Source organism: Carcharhinus amblyrhynchos, chromosome 33 (genome assembly GCF_965287045.1).
Source record: "Carcharhinus amblyrhynchos chromosome 33, sCarAmb.v2.hapA, whole genome shotgun sequence".
Taxonomy (NCBI): Eukaryota; Metazoa; Chordata; class Chondrichthyes; order Carcharhiniformes; family Carcharhinidae; genus Carcharhinus; species Carcharhinus amblyrhynchos.
In genome coordinates, this window is record NC_137356.1 from 1,130,898 (window position 1) to 1,157,470 (window position 26,573).

The 26,573-nt window shown below is 45.2% G+C and overlaps 1 protein-coding gene across 1 annotated transcript in view; it reads left to right on the forward strand.

Moving 5' to 3' along the window:
- The first annotated feature begins 469 nt into the window (after positions 1–469).
- Positions 470–26,573, forward strand: part of pde4a (phosphodiesterase 4A, cAMP-specific) — a 349,369-nt gene continuing 323,265 nt past the window's right edge. The window contains exon 1 of the mRNA XM_080216649.1: positions 470–1,638. Within this exon, the coding sequence (XP_080072775.1) occupies positions 1,376–1,638 (263 nt within the window). The 5' untranslated portion in view covers positions 470–1,375. The remainder of the gene's footprint in view (positions 1,639–26,573) is intronic.

The window sequence follows — 26,573 nt, forward strand, 5'->3', positions numbered from 1 at the left end:
CGGCCACTGAGAGGCTCTCTGCTGAGTGAGGAGAGAACGTGTATTATTGTCCTGTGTCCTTACACACAAAGGAAACCAGAGAAACTCCGGAATATCTCTGACAACTCATCCCTGGGCATCATTAAAAAACAACAACAGCACAACCACTGAGACATTTACCCTTCGTGGGACTTGTCCATGTAAATCAATGGACTGTTCGGGAACCGACAGACTGAAAGGAAATGGACAGAGACAGATGAAAATAGAGGCAAACAGATGAAGCGGGAGAGAGGTGGATGGAGAGCTGGTAGAAGCAGCTTTCTGAGAGATTGCTGTGGATTGGACTGTGGTTTGTGGCTCTCGGTGCCAGGGAGCGCTCGCGAGTATTTCTTAAAGCAAAAAACAAAATATACCAATCTTCAGTGAGCGGGAGAGAGAGAGAGAGGCGGGGGGGGGGGGAGGACTGAGGGGCAGAAAGGCTCTGAACTCTGCAGCATAGAGGGAGAGCTGGACAATAACCCCACTGCTACTGCTGACACTGGGCAGAAAGAGCGGCGAACACAATTAGCAACCGCATCTGTAAGTTTGGTGGAAAGACGTGGGACGGGGAGAGGCGGATTTTATAAAAGCGAAATAAAAATAGAAGCAGAGCGACAGAGCAGTGATGAGTGCGGAGCACGATGCTGGCGAGGAGAGGAGAGAAGTTTATTAGCGCCTGAGAGGCCGGGGCCACCGACTGGAATGGGAAAGAGGAGAGGCTGAGTGTGAACATGGACAAGACAGCGAGAGGCGTTTAAACAGGAGGCAGTGAACAGCCAAATGGGAGTGCAGCAGAAAAGCAACTGTCGCTGATTAATCCCAAACACAAGATGCACAGCACAGGGAAAGATGCGACTGAAATGACTTGAGCGGCGGTGTGTTTGGTGTCAGACAGAAATCGCTGAACCGTGTTCTTTCAGCTAACAGTTTCCCGGCTGGAATGAGGCGGCAGGAAAAGTCCTCAAATCAACCGAGGGTCTGAATGAAGGAAGAGCGTGTGGAGGCAGAGAATTAAACCAGCCGAGCTAAGCTGGCTGGAATAGGCAATACAGCCGAATAGACCCAGAGTGATCTCCTGGAGGGCACTGAGTTACCGGAAAACAGTAAGCCGGGAGGGAGTCACCTGCAGCCACCCCCTCAGTGCTTTGGTTAGTGGCTACCAGCAGCCTGGATAAGATGAAGCTTCTTTCCCACTGATCTGAGGCATAGACTGAAGGCAGAGAGAGGGGGTGGGGGGGGGGCTCTGCTGGACCTCTCTGGTCTCTGTGGGGATCAGCAGGTGCAGAGCCTCTCGTACCCAAGCCAGTGTCTTTTTTGCTCTGCCTTACATTCGGACCAGCTTCCCCCTCCTTGGACGATGGATCCTCCTCCTTGTTCCAAGAAGAGCCTCTCACTGTCCCTACCCGTCCCCAGAGAGGGGCAGAACACCCTCAAACCCCCTCAGCACCTGTGGAGGCAGCCTCGAACTCCCATCAAAATCAAACACCGGGGCTACTCGGACACAGACCGACATGTCCACCGGCAGATGGAGCGGTCCAACGCCGTGGATACAAGTGACAGACCCGGGCTCAATAAATCCCGCATGTCCTGGCCATCCTCCTTCCAAGGAACTCCCAGACGGTAGGAATTGACTTCATTTAACTAGCCAGTAATCAAAGAATTTATTAAAGAAACCAGGGGGCGTAGCGCCATTCAAATGGCACAAGTGATGTGGTCATCCTATTGCGAGATCATGCAGAGTTTCCCAGCACCTGTCTGCTCTGCCAGTCACGGGAGGTTTCACTCCCAATTGGCTTTCAACCTCTGACCTTATTCTCACAATATCGACATTTTTAAAGTTCTTCCAAGTTTTCTTTCTGTTTCTTAAACTGTTGGGTTTCTTCTATGTGAGGGCTGAAGTTGATCTCAGTCCATTAGGATCAGGCCTTGGGAATGTGGGAAGTGCACAGTGGGTTAGTGTTCGGGATGTGGGGGTCATGTGTGCATTTTGGGGTTAGTCTCTGTATAGGGAGAGCAGTGTCTGCATATTGTGGTTAGTGTCTGGGCAGTGAGAGCAGTGTCTGCATATTGGGGTTAGTGTCTGGGCAGTGAGAGTAGTGTCTGCATATTGGGGTTAGTGTCTGGGCAGTGAGAGCAGTGTCTGCATATTGGGGTTAGTGTCTGGGCAGTGAGAGCAGTGTCTGCATATTGGGGTTAGTGTCTGGGCAGTGAGAGCAGTGTCTGCATATTGGGGTTAGTGTCTGGGCAGTGAGAACAGAGCGTGTGTTTTGGGTGCAGTGCCTGGGCAGTAGGAACAGAGCGTGTGTTTTGGGTATAGTGTCTGGAGAGTTGTAGCTATTTTCACTTCTAGTTTATGGAGGTGATTTTAAAGATACTTAAATGTGGAAGTGTCCTTACGTCACTTGCATACCATAAGAGCAGTGACAAAAGGCGCTCCCCAGTGAATACCGAATACCCATATCTCCAGGACACATGTACCAAATCTGCTTACCATTGCTTATACTTTTAAAAATGATTAATTACACTAATTTGCAATTGTCTTGTTTCCTCTTCTGAAAGTCCTGATTTATGCTGTGGCACAGGAATTCTCTGGTATCATATCCCAAGTACTCATTATTCATTTTTGAAGATAGTCAGTGACTGTTAGAATGAATTCTGAGCCTGATCCAGACTTCACCTTATATCCACATGCTTGCAGTTTCCAGTAGGGGCTGAGCTTTTTCTCCTGAACTCAGGCGCTCGAGGCCAATTGGGCCAAACACGGGCAATTGGGACTAGCTTATTGCTTAAAAAAAGGTGGCATAGACAAGTTGGGCCGAAGGGCCTGTTTCCACGCTATAAACCTCTATGGCTGAGATCAGCAGAGTCAGAATCAAACCTGGTGTCTCTGGTCTCTCAGTTCAGGTACACGATGCCGTTATCAACCTGAACCTATCCGTCAGGGAAATTGGTTGACTGTATTTTTAAGTGAATCTGCCAGACCTGTAGACAGTTCTCGCAATCATATTCGAGATGTTCAATATGTATTTATGTTTTCAAGACTTACCCAATGATATGATGCAATAAATGTGACAGCCAGTTCCAGACTAGACACCAGGTTCCAGAGCAGATTAAAGTCTGTATATTTTGAATCTAATTTTGTTTACTCATTAACTGAATTTTCTAATTTCCAAAATGAGGGCTTAAATAAAAAAGCATGCAGCAAAGCAACATGATTTAGTCTATCTTTGAATTGTCTTTTGTGTCTTCCAATGGTTTTATTTGAGTTTTTATTGAAGGCTTCAGCCTACCGCCAAAGACCTGGGCTTTGACTGGAAATTTTACACCTTGGCCCAACCTGTTGGAAATACGTTCAATCACATCTGTACTCTGAACAGGAGTTGAATGGTGAAGGGAGAGTGCCCTAATGCTGTGAGGATTTAATATCGTCTTTGCTTCGGCCAAAAACTTGGAAAGATACTTAAGATTGAATGGTGAAAACTTTTACTCCAGGGAAGCTGATTTTAAGTAAACATTACCAAATTTGCTTTACTGTTACGGGTTGTCAAAGAAAAACTGAATTAAGAGTGAATAGAAGCAGCGATTGTGTGAGACACTGTTCGCAGCATCTGTTACTGCTTTTATCAGTAATTAGAAGAGAAGGCATACTCTTCATAGGGAATGCATTTTTCAGTCAATCATTGGTTTTAATTATTCAGGTAATTATCTCTCCTAAATTGATTTTTGAGTTTTAGTAATTATTTAATGTAAAAGCCTGAATATTATAGATATGTTGCCCTTTGAGTATTTTATGGGATAATTTTCAAAGACTGTTCGCTAACTCAGTAATGGAGCTTATATATTCGACAATCATACACCTCAGTTCATGCTTTTTTCGTTCATTATTTCTAACAAATAAAAACATGCATTTAAATGGTTAAAACAAAATTCAAAGCTATCTGAAGATGGGAAAATTGGTACCTGATATCTGGGAATGAATGGATATGGAGCCCAGTAAATTGACAGATACCGGTATTAGCTTGGGTTCCATTCTAATAGGTCCACTTTCTCAAATAATGTTAGACCCTGTTTTCCCTAGTTCTGTCAGATTCTAGCAATGCTCAATAATGGACCACAGCATTTTCCTCCTTAGATTTCTTCTCTACCCCAACCCCTCCTTCCCCAGATTCTGCACCCCCCACGCCCCCACCCCTCCAAAATCACATTTCCATTGTTATAAAATTTCTGACTTACCATGTGGGAGACTACCATTAATACACTTAATTTATTTTAAAATCCTAAATTCATGCTATTATACAGCTGACAACTCCTTTTACAGCTCTATAATTTATATCTGTGCTGTAGGAGTCATTCTATTAAAGGGTCCCTAATGCTGGAATAATTTTCTTTCTGTCAGAGTAGCTATCATTTCAATCAGCAATACCAAAAAAAAGCTTCCTTTTGCAAACAAAATGATATAAATTGTGAATTTACTGAGATTGTTTACACCCAGCAACCTATTGGTGTTAAAGTAACATTATGTTCACCTGAAAACCACCACAGCACCTTTCTGTACTTAACATCTGACCTGGCTTTCATGTAGCTATTGATCCAGGATTCCTGATTCCCCTTCACAGTCGTACCAACTAGCCATTGCACTCGCTGACATCACGCTTTAGGACTGGACATCATACGTTACTAGCAATGAAAACAACACCAGAATCTGAAGAGACAAATTTGTTTATGATCAAGACACGTAGCACAATAGAATAATGAGGGGAAAACAACCCCTTGGATTGGCTGATAACCACCTTCACAAACAGTAATAGGAGGGAATAACTTTATTCAGACCTCATTACAGAGCGGGACTGATTTATTCAAATTCTCAGACAGTATAGAACAGAATTGATTTATTCAAATTCTCAGACAGTGCAGAGAGGGACTGATTTATTCAAATTCTCAGACAGTGCAGAGAGGGACTGATTTCATTGAAATTCTCAGACAGTGCAGAGAGGGACTGATTTCATTGAAATTCTCAGACAGTGCAGAGAGGGACTGATTTCATTCAAATTCTCAGACAGTGCAGAGAGGGACTGATTTCATTCAAATTCTCAGACAGTGCAGGGAGGGACTGATTTCATTGAAATTCTCAGACAGTGCAGGGAGGGACTGATTTCATTCAAATTCTCAGACAGTGCAGAGAGGGACTGATTTCATTCAAATTCTCAGACAGTGCAGGGAGGGACTGATTTCATTCAAATTCTCAGACAGTGCAGAGAGGGACTGATTTCATTGAAATTCTCAGACAGTGCAGAGAGGGACTGATTTCATTCAAATTCTCAGACAGTGCAGGGAGGGACTGATTTCATTGAAATTCTCAGACAGTGCAGAGAGGGACTGATTTCATTCAAATTCTCACACAGTGCAGGGAGGGACTGATTTCATTCAAATTCTCAGACAGTGCAGAGAGGGACTGATTTCATTCAAATTCTCAGACAGTGCAGGGAGGGACTGATTTCATTCAAATTCTCAGACAGCGCAGGGAGGGACTGATTTCATTCAAATTCTCAGACAGTGCAGAGAGGGACTGATTTCATTCAAATTCTCAGACAGTGCAGAGAGGGACTGATTTCATTCAAATTCTCAGACATTGCAGGGAGGGACTGATTTCATTCAAATTCTCAGACAGTGCAGAGAGGGACTGATTTCATTGAAATTCTCAGACAGTGCAGGGAGGGACTGATTTCATTCAAATTCTCAGACAGTGCAGAGAGGGACTGATTTCATTCAAATTCTCAGACAGTGCAGGGAGGGACTGATTTCATTCAAATTCTCAGACAGTGCAGGGAGGGACTGATTTCATTCAAATTCTCAGACAGTGCAGGGAGGGACTGATTTCATTCAAATTCTCAGACAGTGCAGGGAGGGACTGATTTCATTCAAATTCTCAGACAGTGCAGGGAGGGACTGATTTCATTCAAATTCTCAGACAGTGCAGAGAGGGACTGATTTCATTCAAATTCTCAGACAGTGCAGAGCGGGGCTGATTTCATTGAAATTCTCAGACAGTGCAGAGAGGGACTGATTTCATTGAAATTCTCAGACAGTGCAGAGAGGGACTGATTTCATTCAAATTCTCAGACAGTGCAGGGAGGGGCTGATTTCATTCAAATTCTCAGACAGTGCAGAGAGGGACTGATTTCATTCAAATTCTCAGACAGTGCAGAGAGGGACTGATTTCATTCAAATTCTCAGACAGTGCAGGGAGGGGCTGATTTCATTGAAATTCTCAGACAGTGCAGAGAGGGACTGATTTCATTCAAATTCTCAGACAGTGCAGGGAGGGGCTGATTTCATTCAAATTCTCAGACAGTGCAGAGAGGGACTGATTTCATTCAAATTCTCAGACAGTGCAGAGAGGGACTGATTTCATTCAAATTCTCAGACAGTGCAGGGAGGGGCTGATTTCATTCAAATTCTCAGACAGTGCAGAGAGGGACTGATTTCATTCAAATTCTCAGACAGTGCAGAGCGGGGCTGATTTCATTGAAATTCTCAGACAGTGCAGAGAGGGACTGATTTCATTGAAATTCTCAGACAGTGCAGAGAGGGACTGATTTCATTCAAATTCTCAGACAGTGCAGGGAGGGGCTGATTTCATTCAAATTCTCAGACAGTGCAGAGAGGGACTGATTTCATTCAAATTCTCAGACAGTGCAGGGAGGGACTGATTTCATTCAAATTCTCAGACAGTGCAGAGAGGGACTGATTTCATTCAAATTCTCAGACAGTGCAGGGAGGGACTGATTTCATTCAAATTCTCACACAGTGCAGAGCGGGACTGATTTCATTCAAATTCTCACACAGTGCAGAGAGGGACTGATTTCATTGAAATTCTCAGACAGTGCAGAGATGGACTGATTTCATTGAAATTCTCACACAGTGCAGGGAGGGACTGATTTATTCAAATTCTCAGACAGTGCAGAGAGGGACTGATTTCATTGAAATTCTCACACAGTGCAGGGAGGGACTGATTTCATTGAAATTCTCACACAGTGCAGGGAGGGACTGATTTATTCAAATTCTCAGACAGTGCAGGGAGGGACTGATTTCATTGAAATTCTCACACAGTGCAGAGAGGGACTGATTTTAATCAAATTCTCAGACGCTATAGGGAGGGTAATGATTCAGATGAGATTCTCAGACAGAACATGGAAGGACGGCTTTCAGTTAGATTCTCAGATAGTATAGGGACTGACTGATTCTGATTAAATTCTCAGATGTTTCAGAAGTCTCATGGTATTAGGTCCAACAAGAAAACTTGCTTTTGATCACCATGAACCATCCCCCCCCGGATGAACTGTAGTGTATGTTAGAAACCACTTGGAAGAAGTATTCAGGGCGGCAAGTGCACAGAATGTTTTGTACTCTGAGTAGGGGACTTCAGCGTCCATTACCAAGAGTGGTTCGGCAGCACCACCACAGGTCAAACTGGCCAGGTCCTAAAGGACCTAGCTGCTAGACAGGGACTGCAGCAGGTGGTGAGGAATCAACAAGAGAGAAACTTGTGTGACCTCATCCTCGCCTACCTGCATGCCGCAGATGCATCCGTCCATAGCAATATTGATAAGAGTGACCACTGTACCGTTGTTGTGGGGGCAGAATGCTACCTTCACAATGGGGTATCCTCCATGCTACCACAGTGCTATGAGGCATCCTCTTCAATGATGGAAGAGCTCAGTACATCAGCGCGAAAAGTTAAGGCTAAAACATTCACTTTAATTTTTAGCCAGACGTTCTGAGGGAAGGTTCATCTTGGCCTCTTCTGGAGGTCCCCAACATCATAGATGTCATTCTTCAGCTAATTTGATTCACTCCATATGATCTCAAGAAATTGCCTTTGACACTGGGTACTGCAATGGCCCTGACAGTATTCCAGTACTGAAGATTTCTGCTATAGAACTTGCTGCGTAGCCATGCTGTTTCAGTACAGCTACAACATTGTGTTCTACCCAACAATGTGGAAAATTGCCCAGGTATGTCCTGTATACAAGAAACAGGATAAATCCAGTTTGGCCAATTTATGACCCATCAGTCTACTCTTGATTATCAGTAAAATGATGGAAGGGGTTATCAACAGTGCTATATACCCCACTTGCTTCATAAAATATCTGCTTACTGACGCTTAGTTTACGTTCCGCCAGGGTCACTCAGTTCCTGACCTCATTACAGCCTTGGTTCAAATATGGACAAAAGAGCTGAATTCCCAAGGTGAGGTGAGATTGATTGCCTTGAAGTAGGGCATCAAGGAACCTGATGTGATATTAGTGTCCCTTTAAGAAAGGTTTTGTTTCATGATTTCTGCAGCTATCACAGTGTCAGTGGTTTATTAGCTTACTGCTTCAGTGATGTCATTATTATTGTCGCTTGACTAGGATTAGTCCTTTTATTGCTTCTTAAATAGTCTAAATGGGGTTGTTTGTTTACTCTGGGATTAGTTTTACGATCTTGCATTGTTAGGAGAAAAGGTCATGTGTTGGACAGTTTTTCTTTCCAGTGAGTGTAAGGTTTCAGTTTGAGAGTTTTGAGGCTGCAGTTTATTTTAGTTTTAGCAGGGGCATCAAGCAAGAAAGAAGCTGAAGTCTCTCTCTCTATATCCCTGTTATATTTGGAAAATCTGCTGGTTACCTCATGGCAACGCTTTACCCTCCGGAAGGAGCATGCAGTCTTCGAAAAGACTCAATTCCTGTCAAGTGAGATGTTAACCCATGTTGTGTTAAGCCTGTGAAAATAAATAATGTAAAGAATCATAGAAAATAGAAACCCTATGGCACAGAAAGAGGCCATTCAGCCCATTGAGTCTGTACTGACCACAGTCCCACCCAGGCCCTACCCCGATATCCCTATATATTTTACTCACCAATCCCACTAACCTATGCATCTCAGGACACTAAGGGGCAATTTTAGCATGGCCAATGAACCTAACCCATGCATCTTTGAACTGTGGGAGAAAACAAGAGCACCCAGAAAAAATCCATGCAGACACAAGGAGAATGTGCAAACTCCACACAGACAGTAACCCAAGCCAGGAATCGAACCCAGATCCCTGGAGCTGTGAAGCAGCAGTGCTAACCAAAGCTTTTTGGTTTGTTGGAATAGCTTTAATATTCAAATAAGGGTTAATACATTCTTGCGATTGTTTTGTTTTTTTTATTTGTAATTGATAAAAGCTCTTGCTAATTTTCTTTCTATAGATGTTAACTATATTCTTAAATAAACTTTGTTTGATAAAAGCTCTCCAATGGGTTATTTGAATCAGACCTGATCATGCTTATCCTAGCCAAATTCAAGATGCAAAACGTATGGTTCACGCAGGCTTCACTTTGGAGTTTGTGCCCTGACTCATAACATTGAACGAAATTGGAATCAATGGGGCATCAAGCAAGAAAGAAGCTGAATTCTCTGTCTCCCTGTTAATATTGGGAAATTCTGCTGGTTATCTCGAGGCAACGTTTTGCCTTCCAGAAGGAACTTGCAGCCTTCAAAAAAACTCAATTCCAGTCAAATGAGGAAAACTCTCTGCTGGTTGGAATCATAACTGGCACAAAGGAAGATGGTTGTGGTAGTTGGAGGATACTCATCTCCGCTCCAAGACATCACCACAGGATTGGGTACTGTCTTAGGTTCAACCATCTTCAGCTGCTTTGTCAATGACCTTCCTTCCATCATAAGGTCAGAAGTGGGGATGTTCGCTGATGACTGCACAATGTTCAGTACCATTTGCAACTCCATTCACTGAAGCCCCATTATCAACATCCTGGGGATTACCACTGACCAGAAACTGCATTGGACTAGCTGTATAAATACAGTAACTACCAAAGCAAGTCAGAGGCTAGAAATCTTGTGGTGAGTGACTCACCTCCTGACTCTCCAAAGCCTGATCACTATCTACAACGCAGTTGCCTGGGAAGAATGCAGCTCTAGCAACACGCAAGAAGCTCAACACCATTCAGGACAAAGCGGCTGCTTGATTAGTACAACTGCGAAGAAAGTTCACTTCCTCTACTACCAATAAACAGTGGCAGTCCTGTGTACCATCTACAAGATGCATTGAGGGAACTTACCAAGGTCCCTTAGGCAGCACCTTCCAAATCCACAACCATTTGGAAGGACAAGGGCAGCAGATACCTGAGAAACCACCAAGTTCTCCTCTGAGTCAATCACTATCCTGACCTGAAAATACATTGCCGTTCCTTCACTGTTCTGGGTCAAAATCCTGGAATTTCCTCCCTAACAGCATCATGGGTGTACCTACATGCCAGGGACTGGAGCAGTTCAAAAAGGCAGGTCATCACCACCTTCTCAAGGGCAATAAATGATGGCCTAGCCAGCGATGTCCACATTCTGTAAATGAAGAAGAAAAGGGAAGGACTGATTTTAATCAGATTCTCAGACCTGATCTGAGCAGCAGGAGTGGATGGACAGAGTGGAATCTGAGCAGATGGACACCCTTTGAATGTCCTGAGTGGAGGTCTGGGGTGCCTCGCTGGCATGCATCCTCCTTGAGGGTACCCAGAGGCCTTTCCCTAATTCCTGGACGAGAAAGGGTACCTGGACAGATGTCAAGGAGTCCCATCAGTGCAGGGAGGGACTTAACATTGCTAAATTCCCAGTATGGAATTTTCTGTTTTTAGAACTACATGGGCAGGTTCTGTGGTGCCTTTTCCACTATTCAGAATGGTGGGAAATTGTGCCTAATTTCACATTTGGAAGCTTATTAACTATGCACAGGCAAGTAGCTCATCATATTATCTGGTGGGCCAGGAACTGATTTGTCTGCCCACTGTTATGAGCCAGGCTGAATATCCAGGAGCCATGTTTAAACCCCACCCAAGCACACATTGTTCTCTTTCTCCAGCCCAGCTGTCTCCCAATAGAGAGCATAGAATCTCTACAGTGCATGACGCAGCCACTCAACCCTTTGAGTCTGCACTGATTCTCCGAAGAGCATCTTACAGGGGCCTACCCCACCCCACTCCATCCTCATAACTGCATGCATTTATGATGGCCAATCCACCTAACTTACAAATTCCTGGGCACTAAGGGGCAAATTAGTATGGCCAAGGCTAGAATTGAACCCAGATCCCTGGCACTGTGAGGCAGCAGTGCTAGCCATTGTGCCACCGTGCTACCCCACCAGATGTCTGGCAACTAAAAAAAGAAGGCTGAACCCCAGTTCTGCACTTTCACCCTCGAGGCCTTATCATAGAAACCATACAGTGCAGAAAGTGGCCATTCAGCCCATCAAGTTTGCACTGACAACAATCCCACCCAGGCCCTTTCCCTGTAACCCCACATAATCCCTCACTAACCTACATATCCTCGGACACTAGGGGGCAATTTAGCATGGCCAATGCACCTAACCCACACATCTTTGGACTGTGGGAGGAAACCGGAGCACCTGGAGAAAAGCTACGCAGACACAGGGAGAATGTGCAAACTCGGCACAGACAGAAGAGTGCGGCAGCATAGGAGATGCTATAACCAGGGATGGCTCCAAGAAGCACATCAGCCTAATTCTGCCACCCATGCAGACACGGGCAGAATGTACAAACTCCACACAGACAGCGACCCAAGCCAGGAATCGATCCCGGGTCCCAGGTGCTGTGAGGCAGCAGTGCTAACCATTGTGCCAACATACCACCACCAGCTCGTCTGTCATGCTACCCAAACTCCATCCTCTGCCCTTTAACGGGAGGGCTCTCATCACATATGGGCCATGCATGTTCCCCAACCTCTGATCCATCTCTTCTCACTGCCTTCCTTTCTTTTGTCTTCAACTGCGCAAACTATCCCAGAACAGATGGGGAATGTCCCAGACAAAGGGAGGGACAATCAATATTGTACCACTCACCAGGTTCAAGGAGGATGTTGCCAAAATGGCTGCGGGGGAACAGAGATTTTTGCTGTGGGGAAAAGGATATTTATTTGTTCCAGCAATCAGGTACATATGACACTCTGAGTTCATCTCTCCTTGACAATCAGAGTGAGTGTCATGCAAACTTTTAATCTGCTTGCTCATTCACTAAAATCATTTTTCTCTCTTCTAAGGGAGGCGATGCCCTAGTGGTATTATCGCTAGACAGTTAATCCTGAAACTCAGTTAATGTCTTGGGGACCCAGGTTCGAATCCTGCCATGGCAGGTGGAGGAAGTTGAATTCAATTTTAAAAATCTGGAATTAAGAACCTACTTCTGACCATTGTTGGAAAACTCATCTGGTTCACCAATGTCCTTCAGAGAAGGAAATCTGCCGTTCTTAACTGGCCTGGCCTACATGTGACTCCAAAGTAATGTTATTAGACTCTTGGCTCTGGACTCCATGGCCACACACACTGGTAGGGCCCCTTGACATCTGTTCATGTGCCCTTTCTTGTCCAGGAGCTATAGAGAAACTTTTGGGTACCCTCAGGGAGAGGCCTCTATGTACTCTCAGGGAGGATGCATGTCAGCCAGGCATCCTGGGCCTCCACTCAGGACATTCAAAGGGTGTCCATCTGCTCAGAATCCACCCCGCTGCTCAGGCAAGGAGTGTGCATTTGGACTAGAACAAGTGACCCTTACAAGATTGGGGTCCTCCAGGTCTCAGGCCACCAGAGGATGTCTGCCAAGGTCATCACAGACACAAGGCACAGCAGCCAGCAGGTTGCCTCCACCTCTGCAGCAGATAATGGGGCTGTGTCCAGATGTGGTGTAGGGTTCAGAAAATGAAAAAAAACACCTTGAAGTCACTTTGGGTCATGGTTACACAATCACTGTTAAAACATTGCACTGGTGTTAATACATTTGGATGTTTATGTGAATGGTTTGGTTGTGATAATGTATATTTGAGTCTTATTTTAAGGTTTAGTCATCATCCACTGAGTGTTAGTCTCCCTTTGTTCAATTCACATTTATGCAATGTCAGCTTCAGTCAAGATAGTTTCTGCACCGTTGTGTGATGCCATGAAGATGTGTTCAGATCTTTATTGGAAGTGTGTGCTTAATGTGCTCGTGACCTTTTGTCCTCATGACACATCATTGTGTGAAGGCATCTTAGCAGCTTTGAAGGATTAGTGGCGGTTGTGTTTGGTCAGTGGTAGTGCCAAAGGACACAATCTGGACAGGAGGGCAATATCCCGAACCATGACCTCATCTCACTGGCTAGTGTAGTTTCTCATTAATTGGTGATGTCTGCATCAAGTGAATGGCCACAGCGTCCTTGTTGTTGTATCGACTTTCATTTCCAGAATGAGCACCTACAGGGTGCACTGCTGACCTTCTCCGAGATTATGAGGCATGAAGGTACAAGACTGAATGCTGAATTTGCTGTTGATGTGACTGCTTGGACGTTCTTTTCAATGCAATGAAATGGTATTAAGGCTCAGAAGGAATGTGACCATCTCCCATTAGCCTTTGTTTTACTGCTCTTGGAATAAAAAAAAACAAAAAAAACAAAGAACAACCCAGCACGGGAAACAGGCCCTTCGGCCCAACGAGCCCGCGCCGCCGCATCGCCCTACACCTATTCTACCCTGCATGTCTACGAATGGGACCCTACTCAGTCAGATTCAGGGAAGAAATAGTGTCAATTTGGTGGAAACCAATTAGCCTAAGAGCACATCTTTGGGGTGTGGGAGGAAACCGGAGCGCCCGGAGGAAACCCACGCAACCACAGGGAGAATGCGCAAACTCCCACAGACACAGGCCCAAATCCATGTATCTGCACAGCTAGCAGTGCTAGTCACCGAGCTGTTGTGGAGCCCGTCTATCGGTCCAGGATCAAGCACACACACCGACATGAAGTACTAGGCCACTCCTGGACTTCCAAGAGCAGCCCACGCACAACCCGCCGTGTGCATGCCCCTCGCTTGACACGAGGTGGACCTCCACCTGTGGAATAAAGACAAAACATATTAGTTATACAGCCTGCCCTTCCGGTGTCTCCCGAGGTTTACCCTATTTAATAGCCCCTACCATATCCCTCCATTCCCGTTTCACTCATATGCCTATCTAACTGCATCTTAAACGAGTCCAACGTGCCTGCCTCCACCACCCTACTCGGTAGCGCATTCCAGACCCCCACAACTCTCTGTGTAAAGAACCTTCCTCTTACCTCCAAATTATACCTCCCCCCCCTCACCCTTAATTGATGACCTCTTGTGTTCGTACCCAGTCTAGGGAGCAGTCTCTCACTATTAACTCTATCTATTCCCTTCAGTATCTTATATACCTCTATCATGTCCCCTCTCAATCTCCGTCTTTCCAAGGAGAATAGCCCCAGTCTCTTCAGTCTCTCCTCGTAACCCAGTCCCCCCATGCCAGGCAACATCCTGGTAAACCTCCTCTGCACCCTTTCCAGAGACTCCACGTCCTTCCGATAATAAGGTGACCAGAACTGGACGCAGTACTCCAAATGCGGTCTAACCAACGTTCTGTATAACTGAAGCATTAGACGGCAGCTTTTATACTCTAAGCCCCTTCCTATAAAGGCTAACATCCCATAAGCCTTCCTAACAACGTTCTCCACTTGTGACACAACCTTCATGGATTTGTGGACCTGCACTCCCAGGTCTCTCTGTACATCTATACTCCTAATCGGCCTACCTTTTATCACATAACTCCTCTCTGCATTATTCCTTCCAAAATGCATCACCTCGCATTTGTCAGGATTAAATGCCATCTGCCACCTATCTGCCCACTGCACCAACCTATCTATATCCTGTTGTATCACCTGACAATCCAGTTCTGTACCCGCCAACCCTGCCATCTTGGTGTCATCAGCAAACTTGCTGATCACACCACCTACTCCCTCTTCTAAGTCATTTATGTAGACTACAAAGAGGAGAGGTCCCAGTACCGAGCCCTGCGGCACACCACTGGTCACTGGCCTCCAGCCCGACAAGGTACCCTCCACAACTACCCTCTGTCTCCTATTTCCCAACCAGTTCTCAATCCACCTAACTGCCTGGCCTCGTATCCCATGCGCCTTAACCTTTTCTACCAGCCTACCGTGAGGGACTTTGTCAAACGCCTTACTGAAATCCATGTAGATGACATCAACGGCTCTCCCATCGTCAACCGTTTTTGTCACCTCCTCAAAGAATTCCACCAGATTCGTAAGGCAAGACCTCCCTCTAACAAAGCCATGTTGCGTATCCCTAATCAGATCGCAACGCTCCAAATGCTCATACATCCTACCCCTAAGTATTTTTTCCATTAACTTCCCTACCACCGACGTCAAACTCACTGGCCTATAATTCCCAGGGTTATCCCTACTACCTTTTTTGAACAACGGGACCACATTTGCTACCCTCCAGTCTTCTGGGACCTCACCTGTGTCCAAAGAAGAGACAAAGATGTGCGCCAGAGGCCCAGCAATTTCATCTTTCGCCTCCCTAAGCAGCCTGGGATAAATACCATCAGGCCCCGGAGCTTTATCCGTCCTTACGCTACCTAAAAGCCCTAGCACTTCCTCTCTCGTAATAACTATATCCTGCAACTGAACCTCCGCTCCCTCCAAGAGACCGCACGATTCCGAACCCCTCTCCTTCGTGAATACCGACGCAAAGTATTCATTCAGGAGCTCCCCCATTCCCTCCGACTCAATACACAACTCTCCACTCTTGTCCCTAAGAGGACCAATTTTCCCTCTAACTACTCTCTTGCCTCTAATATAGGAATAAAATGCCTTAGGATTATCCTTAATCCTACCGGCCAAAGCCATCTCATGCCCTCTCTTCGCCCTTCTAATTCCCCTTTTTAGCTCCCTCCTACTCTCTCTATATTCCTCCAGCGCACACTCCGTACCCATTTGTTTTGACCTATCATACGCCTCCCTCTTCTTCCTAACCAAGTCTTCAATATCCCCCGTAATCCACGGCTCTCTAATCCTACCTTTCCCATCCTTTCGCTTAACCGGAACAAACCTCCCCTGCAACCATTTCATTTTGCCCTTAAAAGCCTCCCACTTGCCAACCGTGGACTTGCCAGCTAACATTCCCTCCCAGTCAGTTTGCTGCAGCTCCCTCCTAATCCTGCCATAGCTCGCCTTTCCCCAGTTCAGCACACTCCCGCTTGGACGGCACTCGTCCCTTTCCATTTTTATCCTAAAGTAGACGGACTTGTGGTCACTGTTCGCCACATGTTCGCCTACCTCTACCTCACCCACCTGCCCTGGCTCGTTTCCCAACACTAAATCCAGTATAGCCCCTCCCCTAGTCGGGCTAGTTACATACTGTTCTAGCGACCCTTCCATAACACATTTCACAAACTCCTCTCCCTCCGTACCCCCAGCTCTAGGCCCCCTCCAATTCACTCCGGGAAAATTAAAATCACCCACTACAACCACTCTATTCTTTCTGCACCTGTCCAAAATGCCCCTGCAAATTCCCTCCTCCACTGACTTTGGGCTGTTGGGTGGCCTATAGTACACCCCTAGCAGTGTGATCTCTCCCTTTTTATTCCTCAACTCCACCCACAGCGACTCAATCCCTATCTCTTCCATATCGCCCTCCCTCTGCACTATTGTGATGTTTTCCTTGACTAACAGTGCCACCCCTCCACCTCTCTTCAACCCTCCTCTGTCACACCTAAAACACCTGTACCCAGGAACATTCAGCTGCCAGTCCTGCCCTTCCCGTAACCACGTCTCCGTTACAGCCACCACATCCAACTGCCTCACAAACATCAAGGCCCTAAGCTCATCCGTTTTCCCTGCCACACTCCTAGCATTGAAACAGACACAGTTCAACCCACAAATGTCCCTCGGAACCACCTTCTCCCTTATAATTTTCCTTTCACCCGTCTCTCTCCCAGCCACCTCCCCACCCCCCCTCCCTATTAGTTTAAATCATTCCTGAACACCCCAGCTAACCTCCCTGCTAAGACACTAGTCCCCCTCCCGTTCAAATCCTCCCCACCCCTCCTGTACAGTTGCCTTTCTCTCCTAAACACCTCCCAATGATCTACATAAGTATCTGGTAGCAATTGAAGTGGCACGGGAATGTCTTCCACGCTGTGCTTCCTCAGTGGCCTTGTCCCATGGTCGCTGACCTTCACTACCCTCTTCAGGTCTCTGACTCTTCTGCTTTTCATCCTCCAAGGAGCTCTCAGCCTCCTCCATTTTTCCCTCACACAAGGGATCTCCCATTTTAAGATTAAGGTTGTGAAGGGTGCAACACAGAATGATGATCTGGTAAACCTTATTTGCAGCATGCTGCATTACCCTACCTGAGTTCAGTGTGTTGCATCCTGCGCTATTGGGAAGCCTGGGATAGCCGCAAAACCATTAAATCTCACATCCTCCCTATCTTAAAGTGCAAGACTCACATTGATGATATACATTGGTGTAGAGGAGATCTGTGACTTCTTTGATGCAGCTAGCGTGGACAGTGTGATGTCGCACAAGTACCTTGGAACGATCCTCAGGCAAAGAAATGGAGCGTGGCCGTCACCTTCAAGGCTATTGGCTGGGAATAGCCTCCAACTCCACTGAGCATTGGGTCCTCCGAAAGAATGTGTTAGATGTGATACACCAGAGCTTGGGCCAAGTACAGGCATGCACAGCATTGTCTCTTACTGCTCATCTGCAAATCAGTCTTCTTTGGTAAACACTTGGTCTAGCGAATCATCTCTGTTGTCTGGATCTATCTTTCTTCTAATCCTCATGTTCTTACTGCACCCTAAGCTTCAGGTGGGGTCTCCTCACGGAACTGCATGCGATGCTGTCTGTCCTTTCTTTGCCTCCATTCCATTAGAACCCTCCCTTAGAAAAGCGGCATTAAGCCTGAGTCCCGATTAGTCCTTCCCTCTGAAATAGATTGAATAACAGGTGAAAATAGTGAAGTTCACAATCATAAATCAAAGCAACTGCAATGCTCCATAGTGTCTCCTACCCACTAACCTTGTCGCTGACCTGTACCTGAGGCACTGACAGACACATTGAAGTGACCTGAGACTTACCATCTGAATCCCACAGAGGTTGGAGATGAATGAAATGATATGTGTGAGCTGACCTAGCTCGGTGCTCCAGTCTCAGACCTGGAATACTAATGAACAATATATACTCCTGATTAAATGAATGGATTCCCTTTGACATTGTAAGACTGCCAATTCTGGAAATGACATGAAATTATTGATGGGATATATCTGCAGTACCTGTGCCTGCTAAACACTTCCCTGCCATTCCCAGATTTAGTAAGAAGTCTCACAACACCAGGTTAAAGTCCAACAAGTTTATTTGATGATTTCACATTACTGTGTGTTAATGCTGAAATGTAGTGATTGGGATTTTAAGCTGGTGAATCCTACATTTCCCTGTTGTAGCGCAGTAAAATGCATGGGTTTCAGTGGCGAGCTTCTCAAGAAGGTGTTCCTCCTGATTCCAAAGGAATTTTGTAGCACCAACAAGTTAGAGGGCACCCTCAGAAAGGCTTCTTGTCCAGAAACATGCTGCTCCAAGCTGCCTCAGACCGCTCCCCATGCAGATTCACTTCTATTTTTGATTTGTAACTGTGCTGTTAATTCAAAAGTGCAAGATGATTATTCTCCATTATTACTTTGAGACCAACTTCAAGTTCCCTCTCTCACTAGCTGTATCCCAGAAATTTATCTGGAACCTTACAATGTGAAGGTGGAGTTCCGTCCTGTTATTCTCCAGCCTCCCCCAGTAATAAAGTTTATTTATTATTTATTAGTCTCAAGTAGGTTTAAATTAACACTAGTGAAGTTACTGTGAAAATCTCCTCATCGCCGTACTCTGGCACCTGTTCAGGTACATTGAGGGAGAATTTGGCATGGCCAATTCATCCTAACCAGCACATCTTTCAGAATGTGGGAGGAAATTGGAGGACACAGACACAGGGAAAGCGTGCAAACTCTACACAAACAGTGACCCAAGCCGGGAATTGAACCCATGTTCCTGGTGCTGTGAGGCACAGTGCTAACACTGTGCCACTGTGCTGCTCTGTAGCGTGATCTGCTGCACCCAGATCTCTCTCAATCTTGACTGTGAGGTCCACGGAGCCCAAAAACAGTCTGCATTCTCTCACTCCTGAGCTCAAGGCGTGACTCTACTCTCTAATGTACTGGCCCCATGGCCCACATGACTAAACATTACACCATCTCCCTTCTTACAGCCCCACCACTCCCACAAGAGTCTCAGTGCAATCCATAAACTCTTGTGCTGTACTAACATGCCCCAACATCCCTCCATCTTATCACTATGGAGCCTGCATGAATCCCTGCCCATTCATAACCACTTGTTTGCCAGAATCTCAGCTGCTTTTGTTGGACTTTCGCTTCCAACCCCCCCCCCCAGTTTCCCCACTGCCTTCCATATTCCCCCCTTCAATGCCCTCTTTCCCCTTGGCTGTCTGCGTATTCTCCCTCTCTCCAACACATTTCAATGCCTTCCTGTCCCTTTACCCACTGTGTGTTCATTATCTTTCCATCTCGCACCCCTCCCTGCCATCAGAATGTTGGTCTCCGCATTGTTTAGCTCTGCAGCACAGTCCTACCCCTCTTGATTACAAAGGCACCCAGTGGGACCAGACCAACCCCAGACCCCAGCAGGGTGACATCCCACTGGCATCTGTGTGACCAGCACAACACAGTGGCAGGCAGACTATGAATGTAGTATTCACCTCCAAGAGAATAAGTGATGTGAAATCTGATCAGTGCGTGCTGCTGTTTCTCAAACATGATTCAGACCAGCATGATTTCTGCTGGTGTGATACAAGATTGGATGGTGCCAATTGATTCTGACAGGCAATTTAATGATTTAATGAGCATTCATGAGAATGTAATGAATGCAAATAGAGTAATTGAGCCATACAGCACGTTTGGCCCATCGTGTCTGCGCTGGCCATTACTTGATTTGATTTGATTTTTTATTATTACTTGTATGAATATACAGTGAAAAGTATTATTTCATGCGCTATACAGACAAAGCATACCGTTCATAGAGGAGAGAATGCAGAATGTAGCGCTACAGCCATAGGTAGTGTGTAGAGAAAAATCAACTTTACACTACTAGTCAGTAGGATTCCTGACCCCGTCATTAACCTACCATCAGGAGAATTGTCTCCATGCTAGCCGGATTGTGATTTTCTTTGGTTGCCACTGGATTCTCCACTTCTGCCATGCAACAGATGGGGAAGTTCCACCCTCAATCAGTACACTAGGAAGTTGTAATCAAATTCTTAGATGGGGACTTAGTTTCATCAGGTTTATGATCAGTGGATAAGGGGCTGACTCTTTCACTGATTTTACAGTCAGGTCATTGAAGTGTCCGTACTTAATTGAGTAGAAATTATCATCCCGGTGAGTGTTCTGAACATTGATTAGCAAGGGCTGGTAGATTGTATTTTATTGTGGGGCGGCACACTGGTTAGTACTGCTGCTTCACAGCTCCAGGGACCCAGGTTAAATTCCGACCTTGGGTCACTGTCTGTGAAGTTTGCACGTTCTCCCCGTGTCTGCGTGGGTTTCCTCTGAGAGCTCCAGTTTCCTCCCACAGCCCAAACGAGATCCGTGGATTGCCCATGCTAAATTGATCGTTAGGAAGATGTGTAGGTTAGATGGATTGGCCATGGTAAATGTGCGAAGTTGCAGGGGAGGGGGTCTAGGTAAGTTACTTTGTCAGAGAGTCGGTGCACACTCGATGGGCTGAATGACCTCTTCTGCAGTGCAGAGATTCTATGATTGTTCTGAGTTCAGTTTCCATGACTCAATGATTAAAAATGATGATGTTATAATTGCATCATAAACAATGGTAGCCGTGTTAATTTGAGGCATGTATTGTTCACTGTGATGATGGGACTTTGGAGTTTAGAAGTTCTGCAGTCTTAGGAGCATCCTCTCCAATGGCTGCACATTTAACAATGAAATCACCCTTCACCTGGCAAAAGCAAACTCAGCATTGGATAGGCTTACCCAGAGAAAGATCATGGAGTTTGTCTCAAAATAAATATTAAAGTCTGTCAGGCAGTCCTTCAGACATTAGTCTGTGAGACATGGACGACCCACCAATGTCACATAAATCAACTTAATGAATTATACCTTCTCTGCTTATGATCTATCTGCAACGTCAAATAGCAGCACAACATCACTAACACTGTAGTAACAGCCTGCTCATCAGAACTCAGCTTTGCTCAGTCAGCCATGTAGTTTGCATGGAGGACTCCGGCATAGCAGTAAGTCCCCACGGTCTGATGCTCTGCATCCCAGAGGACTCAACAAAATGGCCTTAGAAAAAATGGATGCATTGTGATCATTTTCCAGCATTCTGTAGATTCTGGAAGAGTTCTAATTGATTGAAGGGTAGCTCATGTAACCCTATTTTTTAAAAAAGGAGGGAGAGAGAAAATTGGGAATTATAGACTGGTTAGCCTGACATTAGTGGTAGGGAAAATGTTGGAGTTAATTATAAAGGATGCAATACCTGAGCATTTGTAAAGCGGTGACAGGATCAGTTCGAGTCAGCATGGATTCGCTTAAGAGAAATCGTGCTTAACAAATCTTCTGGAATTTTTTGAGGATGTGGCCAATAGAGTAGACAAGGGTGAACCAGTAGATGTTGTGTATCTGGACTTTCATAAGGCTTTTGACAAGGTTCCACACAAGAGATTAGTGAGCAAAATTAAGGCTCATGGTATTGGGGGTAATGTATTGATGTGGATAGAGAACTGGTTGGCAGACAAGAAGCAGAGAGTGGGAATAAATGGGTCCTTTTCAGAGAGGCAGCCAGTGATTTGTGGGGTACCGCAGGGTTCAGTGCTGGGACCCCAACTATTCACAATATACATTAATGATTTGGTCAAAGAAATTGAATGCAATATCTCCAAATTTGCAGGTGGCACTAAGCTAGTTGGCAGTGTGTGTTGTGAGGAGGATGCTAAGAGGCTGCAGGGTGATTTGGACAGGCTGGCTGAATGACAAATACTTGGAAAATACAATATAATCTGGATAAATGTAAGGATATCCACTTTGGTGGAATAAACAGGAAGGAAGATTATTACCTGAATGGTAGCAGTTTAGGAAAAGCGGACCCGGGTTTCATGATGGAACAGTCGCTGAAGGTTGGCATGTAGGTTAAACAAGCAGTGAGGAAAGCTAATGGCATGCTGGCTCTCATAGCAAGAGGATTTGAGTATGGGAGTAAGGATGTCTTGCTGCAGTTATACAGGATCTTGGTGAGGCTACACCTTGAGTATTGTGTGCAGTTTTGGCCGCCTTAAAGTAGAAACCCTCTGTGGTGAAAAAAACAATGCTAGACAGATCTGAATGGAGTAGTCTGTGTCACCAAGCAATCCCAATATTTGAGATGGACAGAGTCAGGTCCCTATAGAACAACCAAGCAGGCTGCAAAGTCGGTGCTTTCACCCATCCCTGCAATAGTGAAATTCTTTGTAATAATTGCAATTGGATCTGCAAATCAAGATTTAGTTTAACATTGCGCATGAAATGGCAACAACGTAGATGTTGAGCAATTAGTCATCTTGCTGAATACTGATCCTTCAAAGCAACGGGATAATCCATCATTGTTATTTTATGTTATAACACTACTGTCAAACAGCTTGGATAGTTTATTAGGTTAAAGGTGCCATGTAAGCACAAGTCATTAGTTTTATTTATCATTCCATCTGTTTTGATGTTTAGATCTCCTCTGATTGTTTTGTAGGTTATTACATTACAATGATGACTATGTTTCAGAAATACTTCATTGTATGTAAACCACTTTGAGAGACCCTCAAATCAAGAAAGGTGCTGTATGAATTTTGTATGACATGCATACTATTTACAGCATAGAAACAAGCTGCTTGACTCACTGAGTACTTGCCATTGTCCATGCTCCAATTGAGCTCCTCCTACCCTTCTTCATCTAATCATATCACTATCAATATATCCTTCCAATCTTTTCTCCCTCATATTTATCTGGCTTCCCCTTAGTTGCATCTATGCCATTCATCTCAACCACTCCGTGTTATAATGAATGATTCCCAGCTTCGGTCAGTGTCTATGTGGAGTTTGCACGTTCTCCCCGTGCCTGCATGGGTTTTGTCTGGGTGTTCTGGCTTCCTCCCATGGTCTAAAGATGTGCAGGTTAGGATAGGTTACACCACGCTAAATTGCCCCTTTGTGCCTTAAAATGTGTAGTTTAGAGGGCTTAGCAGGGGTAAATATGTAGGGTTGTGGGATAGGGCCTGGGTGGGATTGTTGTTGGTGCAGACTTGATGGGCTGAATGGCCTCCTTCTACACTGTCCGGATTCAATGAGTTCCACCACTCTCTGGGTAAAGAAGACTCAATGAATTCTATATGATTAATTTAGATTTATAGTTTGGATTTCTCCCACAAGTGTAAGTAAGTTGACCATGCCGATTAAAGCCTTTCATAATGTCCCTTCAAGAGAGTCAGGTTCTGTAGAAATTTAACATAATTTTCTACTTTTCAGTTTTATCTCTAGAAAGGAACTTTGCTTTTTTAATGACCTAGTTAACCGCTGTCACTACTTTTACTAATCTGTGTACCCTGGATACTAGAGATGGTGTAGTGTAATATCACTGGACTAATAATCTAAATCAGACTACAAGGCTGTGCTCCTGCTCCCAGCTTACAAGCAAAAACTGAAGCGGGCGAATCCATCAAAAAAAGTCGTGCAATGTTGGTCTGAGGAATCGGATGATCTCTTACAGGAGTGTTTAGAGTCTGTGGACTGGTTGGTAACCAGCCTGAATGATTATACCACTATAGTAACTGACTTAATTAGTAAACGTGTAGAAGACTCTGCGCCAAAGAAACAAACCGGCGTGTTTCCCAACTGGAAACCACGGATGAACAGAGATGTCCACTGCTTGCTGAAATCTAGGTCTGAGGCATTCAAGTCAGGCAACCCTGACCTATACAAGAAAGCCAGATATGATCTAAGGAGATCCATCAAAGATGCGAAAAGACAGTACCTGACCGAGCTAGAGTCCCAGGCTAGCCACACTGACCCCCACCGACTATGACAAGGTCTGCAAGACATAACAGGCTACAAGATGAAGACACGTAAAATCGCCAGCACCAATCACCTCTCCCTGCATTCAGTGCCCATTTTAAACAAGAGATCAGTGAGAGCACGCCCTTCACCCTGGAAGCCTTGGATAAACCTGTACCCAAGGTCATCATTGCAGATGTCAGAACAGCTTTCTTGAAGCGACTGGTGGGGATGGGGTACCCGGACGAGCACTCAGATCCTGCGTGGATCAGCTGGCAGGGATATTCACAGACATCTTCAACCTCTCTTTACAACAATCTGCGGCCCCTATCTGCTTCAAAAAGACGACCATCACTCCAGTACCAAAGAAAAGCCAGGAAGCGTGCCGTAATGACTTTTGTCCAGTTGCCCTGACAGTGCTTCGAAAGGTTAGTCATGGCACAAATCAATTCTGCCCTCCCAGATTGCCTGGATCCACTACAGTTTGCCTATCAACAGCAGATGCCATTTCCATGGCCCTACACTCAACCCTGGAACACCTCGATAACAATGACACCTATGTCAGACTCCTATTTATCGACTACAACTCAGCCTTCAACATCATTATTCCTATGAAACTCAACTCCAAACTCTGTGACCTGGGGCTCGGTTCCTCCCTCTGCAACTGGATCCTGAACTTCCTAACTCACAGACCACAATCAATAAGGATAGGCAACAACACCTCTTCCACAATCATCCTCAACACCAGTGCCTCACAAGGCTGTGTCCTCAACCCCTTACTATACTCATTATACACCTATGATTGCGCAGCAAAATTTCCCTCCAATTTGATTTTCATGTTTGCTGATGACACCACCGTAGTGGGTTGGATCTCAAACAATGATGAGAATGAGTACAGGAATGAGATAGAGAATCTATCAATAATCCCTCCCCCAATGTCAACAAAACAAAGGAGATAGTCATCGACTTCAGGAAGTGTAAAGGAGAACATGTCCCTGTCTATATCAAGGGAGACAAAGTAGAAATAGTCGAGAGCTTCAAGCATTTAGGTATTCAGATCACCAACAGTCTGTCCTGGTCCCTCCATGCTGATAATATTGTTAAGAAAGCCCGCTAATGCCTCTAATTTCTCAGAAGACTAAAGAAATTTGACATGTCCGCTACGACTCTCACCAACTTTTACAGATGCACCATAGAAAGCATTCTTTCTGGCTGTATTACAGCTTGGTATGGCTCCTGCTCTGTCCATTCTTCAAGAAACTACAAAGGGTTGTGAAAAAAGCCTGGTCCATCACTCAAACCAGCCTCCCACCCATTGACTCCACCTGCTTTTTCTGCTGCCTCGGCAAAGCAGCCAGCATAATTAAGGACTGCATGTACCCCAGACATTCTCTCTTCCACCTTCTTCCTTCAGGAATAAGAAACAGATGTCTGAGGTCACGTACCAACTGACTGGTGCTAGACTGAGCAACTCCTTTAACTCCCTCTCTCTGTTTCGTAGCCAGCTTGCTATCCATTAGACCATAAGACATAGAATTAGGCACTGCCATTCAATCATGGCTGATTTTTTTTCTCATCCCCATTTTCCTGCCTTTTCCCCATAACCCCTGATCCCTTTATTAATCAAGAACCTATCTCTCTCTGTCTTATAGGCACTCAATGACCTGGTCTTCACAGCCTTCTGCAGCAAAGAGTTCCACAGATTCACCACTCTCTGGCGAAAGAAATTCCTTCTCCTCTCTGTTTTAAAAGATGGTCCCTTTAGCCTTAGGTTGTGCCCTCTGGTTCTAGTTTTTCCTACTAATGGAAACATCCTCTCCATGTTCACTCTATCCAGGCCGCGCGGTATCCTGGAACTTTCAATAAAATCCCCCCTCACCCTTCTAAACTCCGTGTTCAGACCCAGAGTCCTCAACCGTTCTTCATACGACAAGATCTGTATTCCAGGGATTGTTCTTGTGAACCTCCTCTGGACCCTGTCCAAGGCCAGCACATCCTTCCTTAGATATGGGGCCCAAAACTGCTCCCAGTACTCCAAATTGGTCTGACCAGAGCCTTATTACTGCCTCATCCCTGCTCTTGTATTCTAGCCCTCTCGACATGAATGCTAACATTGCATTTGCCTTCCTAACTGTCATTGTGCTACTTGCTCCCATGATTCCACTTGTTCTAACCATGCAAATCTATAGTGGATGCATTCCATAAGACACTTCAGCCTGGATATCCCTGAGGTACAGTGTACAAGGGCTAAAGCAGTCTGATTATTAAGTAGTTCCAAGTTTAAAGTAGTAAGTGATGGTGTATGATGATGTAGAGATGCCGGCATTGGACTGGGGGATGAGCACAGGAAATAGTCTCACAACACCAGGTTAAAGTCCAAAGGGTTTATTTGGTATCACAAGCTTTTGGAGCATTGCTCCTTCACCAGGTTAGTGTGATGATGTATGAGCTTCTTAAGTAATGATCAGTGAGCCCATTTGTTGTACAAGCACCAAAAATAAAAGCTGGGCTGGGTTGTTTTATATTGTGTTCTGTACTGAGAATTTTGAACCATTT